Source organism: Oenanthe melanoleuca, chromosome 1A (assembly GCF_029582105.1).
Source record: "Oenanthe melanoleuca isolate GR-GAL-2019-014 chromosome 1A, OMel1.0, whole genome shotgun sequence".
Taxonomy (NCBI): domain Eukaryota; kingdom Metazoa; phylum Chordata; class Aves; order Passeriformes; family Muscicapidae; genus Oenanthe; species Oenanthe melanoleuca.
In genome coordinates this window covers 27,775,515-27,792,176 of record NC_079334.1, presented here as the reverse complement: position 1 = coordinate 27,792,176, position 16,662 = coordinate 27,775,515, and the positions used below count along the sequence as shown (strand labels likewise).

At 42.4% G+C, this 16,662-nt stretch overlaps 2 protein-coding genes across 6 annotated transcripts in view; one reads left to right on the top strand and one right to left on the bottom strand.

Annotated features, from left to right (window-relative positions):
• Positions 1–7,885, bottom strand: part of FGD6 (FYVE, RhoGEF and PH domain containing 6) — a 72,286-nt gene extending 64,401 nt beyond the window's left edge. Inside the window, exon 1 of the mRNA XM_056510011.1 lies at positions 7,666–7,885. Coding sequence (XP_056365986.1) covers positions 7,666–7,678 — 13 coding nt within the window. The 5' untranslated portion in view covers positions 7,679–7,885. The remainder of the gene's footprint in view (positions 1–7,665) is intronic.
• Positions 7,886–8,042: 157 nt separating this feature from the next.
• VEZT (vezatin, adherens junctions transmembrane protein) overlaps positions 8,043–16,662 on the top strand; it is a 57,677-nt gene continuing 49,057 nt past the window's right edge. For 4 of the 5 annotated variants that reach the window (XM_056510043.1, XM_056510025.1, XM_056510051.1 and 1 more), the window contains exon 1: positions 8,043–8,173. In XM_056510043.1, coding sequence (XP_056366018.1) covers positions 8,138–8,173 — 36 coding nt within the window. In that variant the 5' untranslated portion in view covers positions 8,043–8,137. The remainder of the gene's footprint in view (positions 8,174–16,662) is intronic. The other variant, XM_056510036.1, reaches the window with a different exon arrangement.

Genomic DNA, 16,662 nt, shown 5'->3' with positions numbered 1-16,662 from the left:
TAAGAAATTTTGCAAGAGGGAACCCAGAATTTCTTTCCAAAGGTACAGCTCCCTATAGCTACTGACAAGAGTGACCCAACTACCACTTACTGCCAAGCCTATCCCACCTTCTGCATCCCATCTAAAGGAAGGTTTCCCACACAGAGATGAATCAACAATTTGCTAGGAAAAAATAAAATTAACTACTGATCCTGAACAGCAGAAGAGAGCTGTACACTCACTTTCAGACAAATCAACTGCTTATTCAATTGGAATATGAAGTGATAGCAATAAACGACGCTGTGACTCACGGTAAAAAAACAAAGAAGGGATGCCCAGTTTGTCACAGAACACTACACAGTAGTAGAGCTGGGCCATGTTCAGTAACATTTACTAAGTTATTAAAGCTCCCTGGAAACAGGAGAGAGGCTGCTTTGGACCCCTTCCTGATGCCCAAGTGAGAGAAACAGATGGAAAAAGATACAGGAGATTAAACACTAGGTAAGCAATATCCTGTGAATTATTTTTCCCACAAACCAACTTAAGTCTATAACCTTGGAAGTTTCTCTATAGTGGGAGTGCCTAGCATTTTGGGTACTACCAAACTAGACTACTCTGCAGTCTTTGTTAGGGAGCACACTTAGAAGTTAAGACATGACACCATTACCTGAAAATAAACTATAAAAAAACCCCATTGTTTTATTAAAACTAAACCATGAATATGTAAAGAAAAGCAAAGCAAGCAGACCAGTGGTTTGTAAGCCAGTGGCGGAAAACCAGATAAGGAACAGAGCAGAAAAATTCACTTCTGATAATAAGTGCAATTCAATGTGATTTCTGAAGCCTACTAGAATTTTTCAAATTACTTCAATGTTAAAAAGCATTGAGACAGACAGAAGAGACCAGCAAATTGTGTGGGATAATAAAGACACCACTGTCTGCTTTTAACTGATTGCAATTACATCTAGAGTAGATATGGGTCAATGTATTAACAGGCACATTACAGTCTCGGTATCAATACAGATCTGGAGTCAAACGCTCCATCAGAAAGGAATGTGATGAAGAGCCCTTTTAAACATAAATGTGATGTGAGAGGAAAGACTCCAAGAAGGGAATGCATACCAGTAGTTTTCCTCAACAAAATATCTTTAAGTCTCTGAAGAATACGAGCAATGAACTACTTAGAAAAAAATTAGAGCAGCTGACAAGGGTAAAAGTATAGTAGATTTACATTAGAAATCAGGAATTAAAGTTCCGTTGCTTAAAAATTAATTCAATTTCACTAATGAAAAACAGTTCTACATAACAGTGTTCTAAAAGGGACAATTTCCCATCCAGAATAGAAAGAAAACTAAGTAGGAGGCAACTGTTATATAAAAGGTGTAAGGAATGACTGGAAGTCATGTGAGAATGACTTTTTGTTAAATGGCAAGCATAAGCAAGGTGAAAAACAATAAACATAATCAAGGAAATATTAAAGAGCAAGTGCATGGGGTAATTAGTTGTTTGGACAGTGGGCTTTTTCCTGGTGCCATAAGGAGCTAGCTATTCACATAAGGACAGAGATGGCTAGTTATGCTTAGGAGAGTAAAAATTGAAGAGAATTTGGAAATCATTGCACGTAGTTATGAGAGCTCCATGCAGGTATGAAGCTAAGCAGTAAATAATCTGATAAGTATAAAAGATGAAGGGAGTTGAAAATATTTCTGTACATAGCACCTGCCAGACTGTGAAATGCAATGTCACCTTCTGGCAATCTCAGAAATAACTACAGAATCATCCAAGGTCTAAAAAATATGCTTCAAATCCCAAGGAAGCTCATCCTCGTTAATTTAACCAAGAATTTAAAAACCAAGATGGTAATCACTTACACACATTTGAAAGGTTTCTGATAACAGATGGCTCTTGAATCACAAAAGAGCCCCCAGAACCAAAACTGGAAAAAACAAATAACCACTGATGAGATTCCATAGCTAACCACTAAGGTTTGACAAGCTCAAACTAGAAACAAAGCTCTAAAATTCTTATGAAACCTAAGGGATAATTAACTACAGAAACATTTCACCTAGTGTTGTGGGGGAGCCACAAGCACTTACAGGCAACTCACTTTCTGACATGTGTAGAATTTTCAGAGGAAACTTTGGACTGGACATTGGATTCTCTAGCCTGTCTTACTCAGGAAATTAGAGAATCCCTGTGATTTTCCCCACTCCCGCCTCCAACCTTAACCCATTTCTTAAAGAGAATCCCTGCATCCAGGAATTCCAGTAATAAATGCAAATCTAAGAGTAGAAACACAAAATTTTATTTGCATAAGCAGATTAATTGCTTAGGAGCCAGAGAAACTGTCAAAGAGATACCCTCCAACCTGTTTGACTACGCAAAGGAAGAAATCCATAAATAAAGTGACTAGCAATGCTGCCATCACCAATAGGAAATCTGATGCTCACATGAACAGCCAATACCATGATCAGTGCTGAAGGAAAAAAAAAAAAAAAAAAAAAAAAAGCTTAAAAATAACACCTAATCGCCTTAGAAAAAGTAGATTTAAAAGTACATTATTTTTCTAACAGCAAACTGGCATTAGTACCACCTATGCAGATCAATACACATGCTCTTTGTCTGACTTCAGGTCACAGCAGAGAAAACAGACATTTATCTCTGTGGTGAATTATGTCCTTCAGCATGCTGAGGAAAAAGCAACACCCATTCTCATCCTGCTGATGATCTCCTCTGTGACCAACACTTGTTATTGCTTGACTGGTAAGTGCTCCTGTTCTTCCTTTGATTTGTTTCAGAGGATGAGAACATCCTGAAGCAACTTCTACTCTCAGACCTTTGACCCTAAAGTGCTGCCCATTTCTGTTCTTCAAATGATAGAATTTGACAACTGAGGACCTCACTTAAAAACATTTGTGTGTCTTCTCCTATGCACTATAATGAGAATGAACAGAAAAGCCAATAAGATATTGCAATCTTAAGCGGTAGTATTACACAGTTTTAAATCCTCAAATTTTTACTTCTTGTTCTCTTCCCTGCCTTACATAGGAACAAGGAGAAATACTGATATATGAAGACGAACTGAGACAAAAAAATCAAATAGTACTACCCCTTCTGCAATAAACCCCATAGTTGCTAAAGGAGTGCTTTTCCCAGGTAATTTTTATGTCAGTACCTTTGAGATCATGTTAACAACTTTCATATTAAGAAAAGCAAAAGAACAGGAACAAGACATGTTGACTTGCATCTGTCCATGAAAAGGGGACAAATGGTTCTAAGACACTGTCAAAGCTGACATAACTTGATATTCCTTTCCTTGCAATGCTTCATATGAACAGAGGCTCCCCTCCTGGTATTCAGGATGCCCTATGGGACTATCTGAAGTCACCCAAGAGGTAGCCTGAGCAGGATGCTGCAACCTACCCTAAAGCAATGTCCCTTCTGAACCACAAAACAGTAGGTAGAAAGTAAAACAATAAATCAGTGTGGCATCAGATTTTGACAGCAGTTCAGCCTAAGCTTAAGATAAGGGTACACATTCAAATGACTATGGGTTATGCAAAGGTTCAAATTTAACAAATCAGCTACTTTATAGAAGCTAGTCATATGAATACTCTTCTCTTACCACACAATATGTATGGCAGTTTATTCCTTCTCACCTACAAGGTTACATGTATTTCACACACACTAGGAAAAGAAAAGGGCTTCAAACAGTTACCACACCAGCTGGCCTAGAGCAAGCACATGCATTGGCTGTCCTGCAGCACCTTGTTTATGTATGCACTATACATATATCTGTGTTCTCAGATACAGCAAATCACATCTGTAGGCTATATGAAAATAATGCCACGACCACATGGCATCTACCAAGAGGTCAATGTGCTGTTCTTTCTCACATGAAGGAAGAGCTTGCTCCAACAGCCAATTTGCTGTTCCTGAGACTATTTCTGGCACAAAACACCACAACTCACAGTTTCAAAACCAGAAAGCCAATCTGGCTTTTAAAAAACGTGTAGGGAGAAAGATAATTACTGCTATGTTTGGGATATGCTGAGAGATTATTGCACTGGCACTCAATACACTGGAGAGAAAAAGGTAAAGTATTTTAAAACTCCTTTAAAACTTTTAAAATTCTTCTCCAGCAGCCTAAATTTTAAAGACTCATTACATGGCTTAAAGTATTGTGAGATCATTAATTTATTTCCTGCAAAAGTTTATTTATTTTCTCATTATGGAGAGGCTCTGATTTTCTCAGGTGCCACAATGCTTAAAAGAAACAAAAAAAAGGAATGAGTCATTACATCCCGGAAGATAACACACGTAGTTTTTAAAGTACAAGACAAAACTGTGGTTTGCAAACCACTAGTTTTAGAAAACATCTTAATTAAGCTGCAAAAGGAAAACATAAATTTCAAAATCTTAAGTTATTCACTGACTTATTGAAATAAAAGAGGAAAGTCATGGATAACTTCAAAGTAAGGACAAAAGATGAATAAACAGCCTTTTAAGATCACATGCAGAGACAGAGCTGAGTAACTCTAATGAGACTTGACATATTCGAGGGTTAAAGGGACATTAAACCCTGCAGGCCTCATTTTTTTTCAATCCTTGAAAGCAATGAAGTTCGATTGGAAAAGTCATGTTGATTTTGTTTATTCTGTTCCTGCTATGTTTTTTCTATTTGAACTACATTTCTGACATTAAAATACATTTTTCTCATTGTTGTTGTCAAATCCAATTTCAAGCCTAAGCTATACATTCTGCCCACATTAAATAAGCTCTATAGATTCACATATAAGGACTGTTTCTTCAGCAAGAAATAATAAACGTCAAAGTCGTAACTCTGAGCTTTTGTTTTTTTCCTTTTAAAGGCAAAGCACATACTTGAAGCCAGCATAATACTTTCAGGCAGAAAATGAGTAAATTTGTTGGCATCATATATATGGTGTGTATAAATAAATATATCTTGTGCAGTGCATGAGAAGGCAATGGCAGGAGTATAGCTGTAAATTAAGATTGAAACCAACATATGGATTGATCACTACAATAAGATAATCTTCAAATTACATAGGAGGATTTTTTTAAAGTGCTATAGTTCCTTAGTTCCAACAATTCCAGACTTACATATACATTTTAAAACATGTAACCAACAGCTGTGGCAGAACTCCATCAAGGAATTATGTTCTGGACTGAGATGTAACTGAAACAATTTTGAAGAGGAAATAGAAAAGATACGCAGCAAGACACTGAATATGCCCTGCATTAGTTAGAAAGGCAGAAGGTGAGCTGGAGCAAGGTTAAGGCTGGGTGATCAATCTCAGACCTTTTGCCACTTCTATCCTTGGGAGAAGCAGTGTTTGGTGTTTCTCCCTGTACCACAATCCCCCCAAATAGCACAGTATCTCTCTTAGAGAAAGCCCTGCATATCAAGCATACACCTGCAAATGCTGCTTAAAAAAATATTAAAGCACTACAGATGATGGTGCACCATGTTGCTTTGTCCTAAAGGCATACTAAAAGAAGACACAAGAGAGACACTTAAGCCCTTCAAGCCAAACTGAAGGAAATATTTCTAGCATTTCAAGTTCCACCTGAAGCCTTCACAGACAATACCATTTTTACTGAAACACTCTGTTACCAACCAGTTGTCAGAAAACTGGCTTACACAGTACAAACCAGAGTAAGAACTTAATTCACTATTAAATAATTTCAATGTAGGAAAGAGATTCTATAGATCACAGGACTGAAATTCAAACACAGGAGCTGTTAAGTTTTTATGTGAGCAATAGCTTTATAAGGAATGCCTATATATCACAGGCACTAAGTTCTGCAGCAATAAGTAGAGAGGGATATTATTCTCCACAACTGTCTTCTGGCAGTCTTCTTTTCATACCCTGCCTAGGAACTCCTTAACTGAAATGTCAAAAGCTGTCAGCAGGATCATGAATCTCTAATCTTGTTTCACCTGTTGCCCATTTATTTTATCTTCACATAATACATTACACACAAAATACTCTTCATCCCCTCACCTTCCCCTCTTTCTGCCCCAGTACTCTTTATGCCTCTCTCTTGAAAAAAACTTGCTAAAATTTAGATTTGATACTCCTCAGCATACCTTTTACTCTTTTGCTTACTTTTTTCACCAGAACCCTTTGTCCCCACCTTCCCCATAAACACCACCACAACGTACGCTTAAAACTGATTTAGTTACACCACCTAAGACCTAAAAGTCCTGAAATCACTATTTAGTACTGAAACTTTCTGAAACTTTAGTACCACATCAAATTTTAACAGCACAGCTCTTGAGCACCCCCTAACACTTATTTGCACAGCTGTTTAACTCTTAAAAGATATGGGCTGAACTGCACAATCAGCAGCTCTACTAGAAACGGGAACATAAAATGCAGCTGGTTAAGCAGAGATAACTTGCTTTATTACATGCTTTTCAAAATCTAAACAAATCAGTTCTGTCAAACATATTTTAAATGAAGCAGAAAGATGCATTAAATCGCTTTTCATTTTCCAGTAAATTCTGATTAGCTATGAGAGCTCGGACAACTTAATTAACGCTGGAATCAATAACAAGTTGACATACTTGAGAGGCAAACACTGAGAACTGGGTTGATATTTCTGCTTGATGACTGTGTATTGCTTTTTCTTTACAACACCCACCATCCCAATCCTTACAGGAAGCATTTTGTTGCTTCCCGTTTAACCCTACAATTAGCTGTGTTTCCATCCAATACATCATAATTTACACGACACGTTTTCAATGCAGAAACAACTCCGGTTCTTGTCTTTAGGCGGATAAGAAAGGAACCTACTAATCTAACAGATGTCTGAACAAAAGTTAGCACACCACCGTGCAGGCAAATATAAATACGAGCAATTCCCTTAAACACGGGGTGCTCTTGTTCTGAACCAAGAATTTGCCTTGGAGCTCTTTTAGTCACTAAATTGGCAGCGGTCAAGAAACGGGGGAGGAAAGGTAAGGAAAGCACTGAAGTAGGTCAGTTCAAACCCGCAGCTGGAAAGGCCAGAAGCGAGCGCTTTCCAGCAGCCCCGAGGGGCTCCTGCTTGCACGACCCCGGCCAAGGCAGGTACATCCCGGAGCAAAGCCGCAGATGACAAACTCTCGCAGCTCCGCGGAGTCAGAGGAGCGGCTGCCCCAGCCCCGGGGCTGGCTCTCCTGCCAGAACTCGGCCCCTAGCAGGTTTCCCCGGCCGTGAGCTCAGCCCAGGCGCAGGGACCCGCTCGGGACACGCGGGGCGGTGAGCCGGGCTCAGCCCCAGCCCCAGCCCCAGCCCCGGGCAGGACGTGCCGGCACGGCCCCGCGGCCAAACATGCCGAGGGGCGCGGGGAGCCCGCAGCGGACCGCAGGCAGGGCTGTGCCCCGGGCAGGGCTGTGCCCCCAGCCGGGTGCGCCCGTCTCCGTTCCGGCCGCTCCCCGCCCGCCTCCCCGCGCTGCCCGGAGCGAGCCGAGGGCGCAGCGCTGCCGGACAGGGAGCGCGCCGGCGGCTCCGGCTCCCGCCCGGCGGCAATCCCCGTCCCTCATCCCCGCGTTGCCGCCGCCGCCGCCGCGGAGCGAGCCAGGCAAGGCTGTCCGGCCGCGGGGGCACGCGGACTCCCCGCCTGCCGCCGGCTGGGCGGAAACCGCCGCTCCCCAAAGTTTCCCCGGACACTCACCGGCGGAGCTCATGGTGCTCCCCAGGCGCGGAGCCGCGCTTCCCCTCGTCCCTTACGCCACGGCCCCTCTGAGGGCCGAGGAGAAGGAGCCCATTGTTCCCCCGCGCCGCCACCCAGCCGGAGGAGCAGCCGGAGCAGGAGCCGCTCCCCCCGCCCGCCACCGCCGCATCCCACCCCGCGGCCGCGGCACACCGAGCGCCCTCAGACACCGCCCGCCGCCGCCCCCTACTGGCCGCCACTGCCGGGCCCTCGCCCCGCCCTTCCCCGCTGCCCCGCCCCCGCCCCGCCCCCGCCCCGTCAGCACCGCCCACAAGGAGCCCGAAAGCGGGCGCTCGCTATGCTTTCTGGGAGCTGTAGTTCTCCCCGGCGCCAGGCAGCGCCCAGCGGGGCGGGGCGGGCCCGGGAAGTCGGCGGCACGGCGGACTCGGTTTCCCAGCGTGCCCGCGGGGAGGGGGTGGCATGGCGGGCAAGGATGACACCGGAGTTCGACGAAGAAGTGGTGTTTGAGGTGGGCGCGGGGCGATCCGGCGCGGGCCGGGCCCGGGTGTCTTTGCCCCTCGTTGCGCCGCGGCCCCCGGGGGCGGCGAGCTCTGGGAGGGTCGGGCGGACGCGGGACGCGAGGCGGGCGCGGGGCCCGGCCCAGGGCAGCGCCCGCCGCGGGCGGGCGGCGTCGGGCGGGACCGGCAGAGCGGCGGGTCGGGGCGGTGCTCGGCGTGTCCCGCGCCCCAGAGCAGCCGGGGCCAGCGCCGCGCCCTCCGCGCAGGCCGAGGGCGGGCCGGCTCGGCGGGGCCGGGCGCTCCTTTGTGCGGCCGTGCCGCGCTGCCCGGCCCCGTGCCGGCGGCCGCCGTGGGAGGTGTGGCGGGGCCCGTGGCGGCGGAGGGTTCCCCGGGGCCGCCCTCGAGCACCGCTCCGGCTGCGGAGCGGCGCCCGGTCAGCGGGCGGAGTGCGGGGTCAGGGCAGAGGGAGTAAAACAGCTAAAAAATTCTGCTTCTGAATCGGTGTCACTCATGTAAAAGATGTCTTTCAGCACGCACCCAACTGTGCAGCGAGCACTGAAACTGCTTTATCTCTGTAGTGTTTGTGTTGTTACTAGATTTGCGTAAACCGTGTCTAGTTATGTCTTGTCTTGTTAGAGCTACAATATCATCTTGCCCTTATTTAAATAACGGTGGCTAAATATATCAGCTGTTGCGGTTTGGTAACAAAATCGAGTCTGTCGCGGGTAAGCGTAATTGTATCTTAATGGAGAGCACACCTGGTTTTGCAGGCGTCCAGAGTGGTTATAGAGAAATACTGCCTTTAAAATTAATTATTATTATTATAATAGCAATAAGGCTTCTCCTTCAACCATATCTCCTTACATAAAGTGTTATTTTTTTTCTCAGCTCTGTAAGCGATATGTCTTAAGTCTTTGGCCCGTACCACAAAGTTTTGTATTCATCCACAACCAACCTTGAATCCTAACAATAAGATTTGTTGTTTATGTTGCTGCTATGTCAAATTGCTTCCTTTCATACAGTAAATCTGTGGTGAGAATCTATTTCTCAGGTATATTGTCTGCCTTCTGCATTTCTATCTTCAGTAAAAGTGCTACTTGTTTTACAGTTTCACAGTTCTTCAGTTCATGCAGCAACTACCATTTTGGTTGAAAAAGTTCTACTGCATAAGAGAGTCAAAGATCTCCTTGCATGTGCTCTTCACTATTATCCTTTTGTTTTGGGAACAGACTTCCATCACTAATAAAGGCTCTTGGATACATTCAGTGTACCAAATGTGTGTGTGTATAGCCATACATACTTAGAGGTATACAGAGTAGCGCAGTGACAGATCTGTCATATATTATGGTCCATCATAGTAAAATCTGAAAAGCAACAATTGGACAAATACCGGCTGTTTGGGTTGGCTGATTGGTGGGACTACAAAACTGGGTGGGCTGCTGACTCCTAAAAATGGGTACTGTGAAATACACACTAAAATTATCTTCAGGAGTACTCAGCAGGGTTCATGCTCTTCTAAAATGAAGGCTCCACAGAGAATTGAATGAATGTACGTCACACACCAGAGCCAGAGATGGGAATTGGCAAGGAGCCAAAAAGTATTAGGGGTAGTTAATGCTACAACATATTTGTACTTTTAATTTTTGTTTTCTTGGGTCCCAAACTCTCCCCCATAATTATTTGTCATTTCTGGTAAGCAACTAAATTTTTTCTGCACCCCAGTAGCTCGCATCCTGTGTTCTTCAGCAATCACTGTTGCAAGAAGGCCTTTAGCATTTAGACCTCATTTGCTGTGAGCAGCTGTTTTCTCTGTGCGTTTGGAGCTCCCTTCAGCAAGATATCGATCAATATCATAAGGAGTCGTGGTGTGCTAACAAATGCCTAATCAGGAAAGAAGTGCCTTTCATGTGTCTCATATCCAAAAGGACGGGTAGGAGAGGGAAGCAAATGCCCATTTGCTCCATAAATTCCCGTATACTTCATGTGTTCCATACGATGGTCATGCCCAGGTTATTTTTTTTTGTCTTTTGTTGGGTCATAGCTCAGTCCAGCTGGCCCTAAAAACATCAATAACAGGTGTCCGCATTAAAAATTTTGCAGCATCAAACAGATGATGGCCTGTGATAAATATTTCTAAGCTTCTGAGGACCAATCATTTTTCTCACTATCCAAGTATCTTTTGCATTAATTTACCTTTGAAAGCAAGGAAGCACAAACACTGCATTTCTGCTTTGGGAAAGCAGTGTTTTCCATCAAGTTCAAATGCCACTGCAGATCATCATGACTGAATAATAGTGAATGATGGGCAGTTATTCTGTTCTCTGAATACTGCTATATTGTATTCAATTTATAAATTAATTCCTGCAGCAGTAATTTTTATTCACTGACTGAATAGTCCCAGCACTTCAGTTCTTGCATTTGTTACAAGCAGTTGGTCTTCTAATTAAAATACTACAAACACAGTGGGGAGGAACAGAACTCAAGAAACACAGAGGTGCCCCTGATATGTTGGGCCTGGGCTTGTCTACCCAGCAGCGTGACAAATTAAAAATCATGGCAGTGTAGAGCAGATTGTTCTAAACAATGGAGGAACAATAAATGGTGTTCTTTATTAGTGTCTGTCTGAATTTATTAAGAGAGATCATGAGATAACAAATTGATGTTGCTTAAGATGAGTTTTTATACAAAACCTGGAAGACTGTCATGCTGCAGTTACAGTGTACCTTGGAATCCTCTGGAAATTTTCAGCATTTTGTTTATTTGTATGAGACTGGAATTGTGTTAGGTTTTTTTTATTGTTGTGTGGACAGTGTGATCTCCTTGTTTTATTTTTTCAATGTATAAATTAAAGAGGCTTCTTGTTCAGCTAAATTTCTGCATCATGCCAGTGGAGGGATTGTGTCAGAACTTTGATGATTTATAACTGCCATCAAATTTCCGACTGGAAATTTATTCATTTGCACTTCATACTTACTTGTGCATCAGCTAATATTTTCTGTTATCTTATGTACTTCTTATTTGTTTCTAGAATTTACAGAATCACAGAAACATTTAGGTTGGAAAAGACCTCTGAGATCGAGCCCAACCTTTGACTGATCACCACCTTGTCAACTAGGATCATGATCCAGTTGTGTCTTGAACACCTGCAGGGATAGTGACTCTACCACCTACCTGGGCAGTAGTGCTTACGTACTCCTTATGTTAAGGAATTTCTCCTGGTGTCCATCATAGTGCAGCTTGAGGCTATGCCTGTTGCTGGTTGCCTAGGAGTGGAGGCTGACCCCCACCTGGCTCCAGCCTCCTTTCAGGTCATTGTAGAAAGTGATGTGGTCACCTCTGAGTCTCCTTTTCTCCAGGCTAAACACCCCCAGCGTCCTCAGCCACTTCTTGCACGACTTGTGTTCCACACACTTCTCCAGCATCACTGCCCTTCTCTGGACACACTCCAGCCCTTCAAAGTCTTTCTTGTCGTGAGGGGCCCAGAACTGGACATAGTACTCAAGGTGTGGCCTCACCAGGGCCAAGTACAGGTGGAGAATTTACCTCTCCTAACGTGTTCATAGAAAGCAAACTTGATCTGGATATTAGGCTGGATAAACCAGTATATCTTTGCTTCCTTTCATGAAATGGATTTTTCTGTTCTTCATTTTTGGTTTGGTGTTTTGGGGTTTTCACATCTTTTCAGTTCACGTTTCTTTACCACATCTTGTACATGATACTCAGCATTCTTGCTAGGGTCTTGTACAACTATTTTCACTTTTTGCTTCTGGAAATACTTTTTTTCTTGCATGCTAGGCCTACAAACAATGTTTTCAAGTCTTCATACTGTTTAACTCAAATATAATATGATGGGGTAACCACTCATTTGTATCCTTGATTTTATCAACATTATTCCACGTTATTGGAGAATTTGTTTTTATTACACCTCTTTGTAAAGTCTTGCTGTTGTCTTTTGTTAAATTGCATGCCATTATCAATACCCACTTAAGGTCCTCCAGTTCTTTTTCTATTATGTCTCAGTCCTTTTCTGCATATATGATGCTACTTGGTGTTATCAGGAAATGTCATTAGCAAGGATTTTGATATAAGTTTAATTATGGCAAATATCAAAGCTTTTAAAAGTGCAAAAGCTTTGACCAAAGATTCATTCTTCATGAACTCCATTAGTAACCTTCTGATCCAATAGCTTTCCATTCAGTGTAGACCACTGTTATCTCTGCCATCAACATACTTGGTTCCTTTCCCATCTTTTTTATCTTTACTGATATGGTACAGTATCAAAAGTCCATACCCATACCCATACAGCATAGTGTAAAAAGTCCATAAAAACTTTCTGCATTTCCTTTATCTAAAAAAATTAGCTGTCTTATCAAAGAAAGATGTCAAGTATGTTTGGCACAACCTACCTCTGGTGAACCCATTTGATATCTTCTTTGACAATCATTTGTTTTCTGTGTCTTTGAATTTTGCAAGAAAGAATAATTATTCTTAGTAGCATGTTGACTTTTGATCAAATTCATAGACGTGACATATTCTTGATTGCTTTTTCTCCTTTTAAATTTAGGCACTATGCTTGGATTTTTTTCTGCTTTTGAGTTTATAGGTTTATTTAAAATCCTTTCTGCTGCATCTTTCATCTCCTGTGCCCATTCTTTCAGAACACTGGGATGAAGGTGATCCAAATACTGCATTTTCAGCTTCCAATTTCTGCTTTCAGCTGTGTAATTTGTCCTATATTTTAATGAGTTTGTGCAAGTTTTTTTGTTTTTTTTTTTTTAACCTTTGGATAGATATTCAAGCTGTGCTCACAGAAGCACATAATATTTGAGATTGAGAGGAACCTTTGGAGGTCATCTGGTCTACCACTCTGCCCTAGTAGGGTCATGTACAATGGCCTAGGGCCATATCCATTTGACTGTCTTCAAGGATGGAGAGAAATCTCTCTGGCAACTAGTGCCAATACTCAGTCACTCTCACACCAAAAAAATTTCCTGATGTTCAAAGGGAACCTCATGTGTTTCAGTTTGTGCCATTGCCTCTGGTCCTGTTACTGGGCACCACTGAAAAGCGCTCATTTCTTTCCTTTTTGCATTCTTCCTTTGGATATGAGACCCACCCTGAGGTTTCTCCAGGCTCACCAGTCTCAGCTCTCTCAGCCTGTCCTCATGTGTGAGACGCTCCTTTCTTTCCCAGAAAGTGGTCCTTACTGTGTTAGAGCAGTTCTGGTAGAGGGGTTCTAGGTGACTTCTGTTACTTTCTGTTTTAATTCTGTGTATTCAAAAGAAAGTTACTCAGAGTGCACAAATATATAGTTTTGACACTCACAATATCAAACTGCCCCTACCTGAGATTTTTTAAGGGCTTTTGCATATGCAGTGTTTGAAATACAAGGCTTTGCATGTAGAATTATGTACATACAGAATTGTATAATACTGAATCAATTTCACTGGCATAAAATCTCCATTTTAAAGTTTTTTAATTAGGAAAGGAATATTTTCTCACTTGAGACATTGTTTTAATTAATTCATGAGTCTTGTGCCATTCCTACAACCAGTTCTGTCCATATTATTTACTTAATATTGTTATTCATTAACTATTTCAGTACTAGTAGAAATACATGTTAAAGAATAGCTGGCTGTGTGTCAAGATGGTTGTATCTCTGTGGAATCTAATGTTTTATTCTAGATCATTACTGTAACTCAAGACTTTTAAATTTGGGATTGTTTGGCTCAGTAGAAAGACTGAACGATACCATATAAATTGTGTATGTGTTCCTTCTTTTCTCACTGAGTATTGGGTGTCCTAAAGATGAAGTACTCTTATTTTTTACATATGCATGAAATAAAGCTAGTTTTGAATATATAGCTCTGTCAAAGCCACAGGTCACTTGTCATTCTAATGAGCTGGTTTTGGGACTGTGCTTTGTCTGCCGCAAGTATGGGCTGTTGGCAGAAGAGGTGTTTAGGCTGCACTCCTCTTTTGCAGTTCATTCCCCTCCTCTTCCTTATGCTGGCACATGGATTTGTGGGTGATGCTGCACAGTGACTCAGGAGACTGATTAGACAAACTAATTTAGCTAAGAATGAGAAAAAAAAAATCCATCTTAGTTTTTTTCTATCAGATTGTTTCCTTGTTCCATCCCACCACTTGGCTGCATAAGTACTACCATCAGAGTTCTAGAGTGGTACTGCAGCTTTCTGCTGAGCCCACTGGTCATGGCAGATTAAATTGACCGTGCAAATGCAGCCTGGGGAGGTGGCTGTGCTGAGGATTGCAGTGAACTTACAGGCACTTGGGTTGGTGACGGATGGTCTGTTTCAGATATTTTGCTTCTCAGCAGTTTGCTAAGTTGAAGGGGAGAACAGACTTTGCTCCTTTTCATCATATGACTGGGAGCAGGTGATACCAGAGAGAAAATAAAATAAACTGCAAGCTTAAAACTATGTGAAGAACAGTTTGGTTTTTGCAGAGGCCAAGTCAACTCATCAAGCATTTCTGGATAGCAGAACAGATGGATAAAAGTATTATATGGGCCATATAGTGTGTAAATCTATATTGCCGTTACTATTTTTAATAGAAAATTTTAAGATGAAAGTACATGTTGATTCAGAGTAGATTTTGAGGTCTGTTTTTTAATCTTCCTCTGTATTGGTTGGTCTGGAGTCATTTACAGATGGTGAAAACTGCAGTACTCCTCTTACAACTTCAAGTCATGAATCAACTTCCTTGAGACACTGGAATGGTATGCTCAATATAGTTTTCTCTTTTAATCTTCATAATGTGACTGCCTTTTGTTTCTTGAATGCCTTTTTCTTCAGTAAAGATGTTTGCACAGTGTGTTGTCATCAAGAGTAAGAATTTACATCATCTGTAGTAGATAAGTTGATTATTTGGAGCTAATGTTTTAAAGAGGTTTCAAAAATGTATCAGAAATATTTCACTAGTTTACCAGCCAGATGCCTTAATTTAATTAATAGAGTTTAGAATGTAAATGAAGAGGTAAATCTGTGAGTTAGTGACTGGTATAAAGCAAACCAGCCTTGCTGTATCATCAGCCTAGTCTGATAACCAGCATGATGAGTGACTTCCTACCCAAAACTCCAGCTACAGAGTTGGCTGGCTTCTTACTTTGTCCTTCAGGGAAAGTAACGTTTACCACTTTTACTTGCAGTTTTTCCAGTATTTTTCATCTCTGTCAGAAAGGACCTTCTCAGCTTTTCACCTGTATTTGCAGGTGTGCTTTTGAATGGATAAACAGTGCAGAGCTCTCAGTGAATTTCAGTACTTTGTCTAGTATGTAATATTTTTTTCTAGTGCTTTTCCATGATGGCAGTAATGTGTAACCATCTGCTGTAAAGTGCAAAGGAAAGAGCATTCCCATGTCAGAGATACAGTGATACATAAATATATACAGGTTGTAAAACTTCCCAAACTCTTGAAGACATGAGTCCATGCAAAATAGGTACATATAATAGAATCACAGAATATACTGAACTGGAAGGGGCCCAACTGGGTCATCAAGCCCAACTCCAGACCCCATGTAGGACACCCCAATAATCACATCATAGTCCTGAGAGCATTTTCCAAATGTTTCCTGAACTCAGACAGGCCTGATGCCATGGCCACATTCCTGAGGAGCCTGCTCCAGTACTCAGCCACCCCTGAGGTAAAAAATTCTCTCCTGATATCCAACCCAAACCTCCCCTGACCCAGCCTCATGCCATCCCCCCTCCCCCATACTGAGTCCTGCCACTGGAGGACATTGTGCATCAAAAAAATATCTGGGAACAGTAAAAGATTAATGGCTTTAAAGTAGTTCTCAGAGCCTACTTCTAAATCAGATTATACAGTAGTGCTGGAGAAACCAAGGTCTGTGCTGCTGTGGCAGAGAAAGCAGAATAGGAAATCTAAATGACTCTTTGGCTGCCTTGAAGTCATTGTCTAATATTAGCCCTGTCAGCAGCGCCTGGCTCTTTGTCAGTCAGTGCTCAGGAGGAGGTGGTTACCAGCCAGGAGAATATGACCAAGGCTTTTAAATACTGTTGCTTGGAAAGTCTTATTAATGGCGGAATATGAGATCGATGTGCAATAATTCTTTCAAGCAGCATCTTTTTAAAAGCCTTTAGCAATCTGTCATCCTCATCTCCCTCCTCCCAGTTAGAAAGCCACATTAGTCAGGAGAAATCGCATGATCCTGGGAAGTTTCAAACTGCATCCGCTGATGCTGTGAGGAAAATGCCACTGTGCAGGGACACAGGTGCAGTTACACTGACGGCTTCTTCTCATCCTCGTCTCGGATCATCCTGGAGGGACAAGCAGAAAGAAACGGGGAGGTGGGCGAGATTCTCTCAGGTGCATGGGAGCAGTACCAAAGAGAAAAATGGAATACGCTCCTCCAGGAGACAAAGATCGCACTGTCTGTGAGTGTTAGCTCAACTTTTTACAGATCTGTTTTGAGAGAGGGGAAGATTTCAGTACTGGTAATTCGTTCTGAGTTTAG